Below are 6,433 nucleotides of genomic sequence, written 5' to 3'. Positions count from 1 at the left end.
GTGCTCATTTCTATTGATATTTGATCACTTACAAATATTTGTGTATACACATATGTAAAGGAGTTGGTTTTATGTCTATTCATACACAAATAGACCTTAATACACTCACAAACCAATTTTTTTGCCTACAAATAGAGGCAGGTATCTAGAAACGGCTGTTTTATTTATTCTACAAATAACTATCTATATGCTAACAATGGTTGCAAAGAAAATTCTGTGGCCATATGTCAAGTTTTCTAATGTTTCTCACCCTCCTGCAGGTTCATTAAGATGGACAACAGGGAACTGCCCACACTGTTGAATCTTTCTATACAGCGTCTACTGAATAATGAGCCTGCAGCAATTCATGCTCTCAAGGTGATACCAAGGGAGCTTTTTGTTCCATTGTTCTCTGCTGCCTTCAAGGGTGGGCATAAGAATATAGTGAAAGCAATGGTGAAGGTTTGGCCCTTTATGTGTCTCCACATTGGATCATTAAGGACACGGGAGTCCCAGCGGGAACTCCTGAAAGCCATGGTCAAGAGTCTTCAGTTCCTACCTGTCCAGAACTCAGCTTCTAGGTAAGACCCTGTATAACAGAGATGTGGTAAGACACAGGAGGTTATGCCACAGCCTTCTACTCTTCCAAAGGTAGTATGCAAAAAGTGAAACAGTGAAAAAGGCTATGGGACTGATGGTCAGTGTTGAGGTCACTTTGAGAACAAGTGTCTTACAAGGTTGGGTATGGAATGTAAGCGATTGAGGGCTCTGTTGGTGAATTCACATTATGGTATTACTATTATGTAGAAGGACATGAGTGTTAAGACTGCTGAGGATTGGTGGAGAATAAAAGAGGAAATAGTGTGTGCTGTTTACTGAGAATTTTGTTCTGTTGTCCACTGCTGCTTCCTCAGTGGATGGGCATGAGAAGACACTGACCGCAGTAGTAAAGGCTTGGCCCGTTTTTGTCTCCACGCTAGAAAATTAAGCATACAAGAAACATGGTGAACTGAAAGACATGCCTGATGGTCTTCAGGTGTTACTGCCAAGAACTCAGCTTTTCAGTAAGGATGTGTATAATGGGTGTATGGCAAGATAGCAACACATTATCCTGTAGCCTGTTGCGAGAGAGGACTGGATAATCTTTCACAGTTAGTTAATGGTGAATGCTGAAAATCAATGTGAGGTGGTTGCTATGTCAGTTGAAATTACTTTAAAAACTCTAATGTCTTACAAAAGGTTTTAATTTTGTAATAGAAGTGATTGAGGCTACTGTAGATAGAGATACATAATGGAGATGTTTCATGGAAGATAGGAATAGCAAGACTTGTGAGCATTAGTTGATCATAGAAAATAGTAAAGGATATAGTATTTGAATAAGAAAGTCTTACTGGTAGCTGGTATATGGAATAACAAAAGAAAAAAAAGATGATTTTGTCACTACGTGTTATCAGTGATCCTGCTCTGTTATATTAATGTTTGCTACCTCTTAGTGTTCTGTGTTCTCTTTTCCCTGCAGGAGCCCTAAACTGAGGATCCTAGATTTAAGGCAGGATGTTGGCTGCAAGATCATCTGTCCGGAGAGCAGTACTAAGTCACCTGCCTGTTTTCACTGCTGTGCTTACTCTGAGCACTCTATCTTGAAAATCGAAGGCCAGTGTAGTATGGCAAATTCAGAACCTGAGGCTCAGTCCTCCAGGCAGGCTATGGAATTATTAGTGAACCTTTCCCTTGATAGAACCTTAAGGGAAACTGAATTTTTGGTTCTGCTTCTGAATAAAGTAGAGCAGAGCTCAGGCTCTTTGCACCTGTGCTGCCGAGATTTGCAAATAGACAAATTGTGTGACTGTAGAAACACCCTACATCATCTGGATCTGAAATGTATTGATCACCTGGCAGTTGATCATGCTTCTCTGAGTGAGGTCACCACCCTTCTGGCTCGGGTGGTGCACCTGGACAGACTTTGTCTGTGTAAAATCACTTGTAGATCTTTAAATGGGGAAGCCTTTCGAAATTTTATCTCTGAGCTTGGGCGTATGGACCATCTCAACGAGCTCAACTTGTCCTCTTTCTGCCTCACAGATCATCTTGAAAATGTCCTGAGGTAAGGGTATGGGATGGATACTGAGTTTCCAATAATAGCCTGTTTTTAAGATGAGAGAAGTAATTCTTAGATATTCTTAAGCTTCCCATAGCCCTTTCTCTTTCCACCTCAGCATGGGCTATGCTGGGAGTTTAAAAACAGCTAGAGAAGGGTATGTTTCTGTAATTGAAGAGAAAAATGGGGTTACAAAAACCTTAGTCAGCTGAGCATGTGCGGGCACTGTGCTCATTCCAGAAGTATAAAGGTGAAGAGAAAAATGCTGTCCTCCTCTGGCCATTGAGAGATGAAGAGGAGGAATTGAGAGAAAGACTTCAGGTTGGGCACAGGTGCTCATAGCCATCTACCCATAGACAGTAATGTCAGAGCATTAGGAAAATCTCCAAGGTTCAGGCTGTGACTGTAGAGGCTGTCACTTGGGGACTGGCCAAAGGGAGCTTCCAGCTGGTTGCTCCTCTACCTTTGATTATATTGTAATTACTAAGCAGATAATATTTTCCACTAAGTTTTTCACACAACTCTATAATATTGTACACAGTGTCAAGGTTAAAATAGTATTTGTCAGGGTGGTAAAGTGTCTTTCATAGACCCAAAAGTCTACTAAGTACGTGAAAGCTCACATCATTTGCTGCTCATGCAATCGATGTGCAAAGTAGTTGGTTTCAGATTCATAGATATAGTTCCCCTCTTCTAGACCTCATTTTTCAGAAACACTTTTCTGTTTCCTCCCTGCAGAGTCCTACCAGCTAGTTTGGAATTCTTACATCTACCATTCTGTGGACTTTCTTACAACGACTTCAAGTTTCTGTCTGAGTGCCCTCAAGCCAACCACTTAAAGCTCCTAAATATCAGCAACAACCCAATGAGCTGGGAAGATAGTGAGCCCCTTTATAACCTCCTGCAGAATAACTCTAGCACCTTGCAACAGCTGGCAATCAATCATTGCCTTCTAACAGACTCTACAATCTCTGTTCTCATCTCCGCACTAAATCACTGTTCTCAACTCCGAATCCTCAACTTTTCCTCCAATCCACTTACTATGACTATGCTAATGAGAATTCTTGAGCACTTAACATCCTTGGTCCAGTTGAAATATGTGTTTTATCCTATCCCCGTGCATTGCTATGGGAGATGGCACTATCAAGACAGTTTAGATCGACAGAAGCTTGCTGATGTGCAGGCACGATTGAAAAGAATGCTACAAGAGGCAAAAAGGAACGACATGCATTGGATCACTTTCTCTGATTAAATTTACAGTCCAACACAATTTCACATTGATATGTTCTCTTTAAGTATTAAATGTTTTTTTCGTGGTCCCATAGACTGAATATATAAGGTTATTATGTTTTAGCAAAATACAGTTAAAAATATAGGTATGTACTAATTTCTATAGAGAATAACTTAGAAGATGGAGGACTCAGAGTGTCTGTGAGTCTCTTAACTATTGTTCTTGATAGTACTTCATCCTACCTACAAAAGTTTTAGGTAGAAGAGTTGGAAAGACTATATCATGAATTACCACAGCCTTGTCCTCACTGAGATTTACTTCTGGGCACTTGACTGCAGACATGACCCTCTAGCCTTTCCTGGTTATGTTTTTGGAGGGCAGGTAGTTATTGAAACTGATGCTTTTATCCCCTGAGTTGTATTAAGCTTCTATATTAAGATGTTTTCAGTTGCTTATAGGAAGCCATCTGGATTTAACAGTGAGAAAAAGAATCTGTGTCCATTACCCATTGAGTGGCTCAGTTTTTCTTTATTTCATACTCATTTACCAAGGATCGGTTTGTGATATTATTGTAGGCAGCAAGAATGAACAGACAAACAAGACAAGGTCCCTGTCTCAAGCCACTCAGAGGCTGAATGTTTCTGTAGTTTATCTATTCCTCCACCGTTCATTAGTGCATAGAAGAAAGTTGTTTTACACTCTTGGGCCCCTATTTATCTTCCTTGTTCTTGTTACATGGTCTGTTCAATGCAAAGTGGACTCTATGATGTTGACTCTTCTCAACAGAATTCATGGATTCAATGTTACCATCTTGGAGGCTTTCTCAAACATCTGCTTGATGTCTGCCTTCTGTCATCTTGCAAAATGCCTGGCATAATAGACTAGTAAGGAAGAGAACTTTGTTTCCCTGCTTTAGATGTTTCACCATGCTTGTTTAGTTGCACTGCTTTGGAACTTCAGCAAGGCAGAAGAACATGGTAAAGAGCTTGTGGCAGAGGGAGATCCTTCCCATTCATGAGGCCAGGAAGCAGAGAGAGCAGGAGCCCGAGTCCCTCTTCAGCCTGCTCTAAAGTTTCTACCACCTGCCCTGGAGCCATTCTTGAAGTAACCTATTCAAAATTTTCACCCACCTGCCATGGAGCCATCATCTTGAGACCACCTTCTATCATATTAGCTTGGGAGACATTTAGGATCCATGGCATGACACAGCTGTTCTTCCTTCAGATACTTTCCTCCACACCTGGTTGTTCTGTCTTACTGCAAATCTCCATCTCCATCCTGGTACACATGATTGTGGTTGAGTTTCTTGCTGCTGCTTTTCCGCTATAGTTGCTTCATTTGTTGTGCTTTATCTTAACCAAATCTGTATACTGAGTCTTAAATATTTGGTCATTCCAAAATGTGATGTACATAAACAGAAATGCCGTACTGTATATCCAAAAGACAGTAAGAAACAAAGGGCATAAAGTCAGTAATTAATAATTGTAATGTTGTTATATTGAAATGGTAACTAACATACTGAATTTCTTTGAAATTAGCACTTAGTTACAATCACATGTTGAAATGGTAACATTACTGTCATTCAATAACTTAGTAACTAAAGAATTGAAAATAACTATTTGTGCTTAGTGTTACTGCAATCAAATGGACTGCATTTTAAAGATGTGGTAAGAAAGAAAAAGTGAACATAATGAGTTTATACTGCTTCTATTTTTAAAAGTTAACATACTGGATTTCAGAGCTACTCAGTAAAAGATAGTTAAGATTAATTGGATTTCAGGTCATTGGGATGGTACAGTAAGTACAGTCATTGGGTTTGACCACGTGAATGTCATGGTGGAAAGAGAGAATGAATTTCCAAGGATTGGCCTCTGTCTTTCACATGCATTCCATGAGATTGATGCCTCTGTACTCACACACATCACACACATCTCACACGCACATGTACATGCACACACGCGCGCGCGCACACACACACATACACAAATACACAATGCACACAGATAATACAAGTAATAGTAATAAATTAAAATTAAACTGAATTTGTTTCATGATACATGTTGAAATAACAAACAAGGACACCAGTAAAAAATTAACTTAGAAAGTAGTTAAAAACCATTTGTATTAATTCTGGTTTTGGTGATAAGAAGTGACATTTGATTGTCAGGAAGAAAAAATTATAAAAATATAATTCACGTATAGAGTTTCCCTTTTAACATAATATTTCATACTTTGAAGAAAAATGAAAATTTAGTGACTTATTTATATCTTTCATATTACTTATACATACTGTAAAAACTATTTAAATGTCAGTGTAATAAGCAATTTCTTTATGTTTTCTTGTTAGCATTACATTATTTTTAGCATTTTATATTACAATAAAATGTTATTAAAACTTAAGTTCACTTCTTTCTTCTAACTTTATCTTTTGATTTTTTTATCATCTTAATGTTGCATTTAGTATATTCTTTGCATATGAAAAGTTTTGTCACACAGCATTCACCCATGTTTGAAGTAGTGGCAGAGGCATGGGGTATTATTGACAGACATCCTCAAGCGAAAAGTGAGGACTAGAAAGGGACAAACGTTACCAGCTTCTATTAACCTTGAGTCCAACCAGACAGATGTAGTTAAATTTGAAGGTCTGAGATGATTATTCATATTGAAGGTTTTCTTCTATTTTTAAGGTGCTATTCTTTAGGTACAAGGCTGTCTTCAGAGCCCTTCTTCCATTTTCTTAAATGGAAGTAGAGGTTAAAAGTGGAATTTTTCTACCAGATAATCTTGTATCAATTGGTTTTTGTAGATGATTTAAAAAATTAAAATCCTGATAAAATTATGTGCTCTTAGGATTATTTAAAAAATAACTGATGGATTTGAAAGAGTAAGAAGGGATATTTGTGAAGGTTTGGAGGGAGGAAAGTGTAGGGGGGAATGTTGTAATTATAATTGTGTAAGGTATCTACAAGAAAAGGATGCTCAGACACAGATTTAAGCCAATATAACAGCCAATATTAGCTGGCCTGTGACTACACTGGGTGTTTTGGATCCCAGTATAGCCTTGAGCCTTTCTCAGGGTAAATATGCTGTGGGACGGTCTGTATGTCAAATTGCTCTGATTGGTC

At 38.5% G+C, this 6,433-nt stretch overlaps 1 protein-coding gene across 1 annotated transcript; it reads left to right on the top strand.

The window, feature by feature from the left end:
• Positions 1–249: 249 nt before the first annotated feature.
• Positions 250–3,347, top strand: LOC114696994 (melanoma antigen preferentially expressed in tumors-like). Its single transcript, XM_028874995.2, has 3 exons — positions 250–560; positions 1,499–2,083; positions 2,816–3,347. The coding sequence occupies exons 1-3, from the start codon at positions 271–273 to the stop codon at positions 3,327–3,329; spliced, it is 1,389 nt and encodes a 462-aa protein (XP_028730828.1). The 5' UTR covers positions 250–270; the 3' UTR covers positions 3,330–3,347.
• Positions 3,348–6,433: the final 3,086 nt, after the last annotated feature.

The sequence above is a fragment of the Peromyscus leucopus genome, chromosome X, assembly GCF_004664715.2.
Source record: "Peromyscus leucopus breed LL Stock chromosome X, UCI_PerLeu_2.1, whole genome shotgun sequence".
NCBI classification, from domain to species: Eukaryota; Metazoa; Chordata; class Mammalia; order Rodentia; family Cricetidae; genus Peromyscus; species Peromyscus leucopus.
The sequence above is the reverse complement of the archived record's forward strand: the minus strand, read 5'-3'. Positions and strand labels throughout refer to the sequence as shown.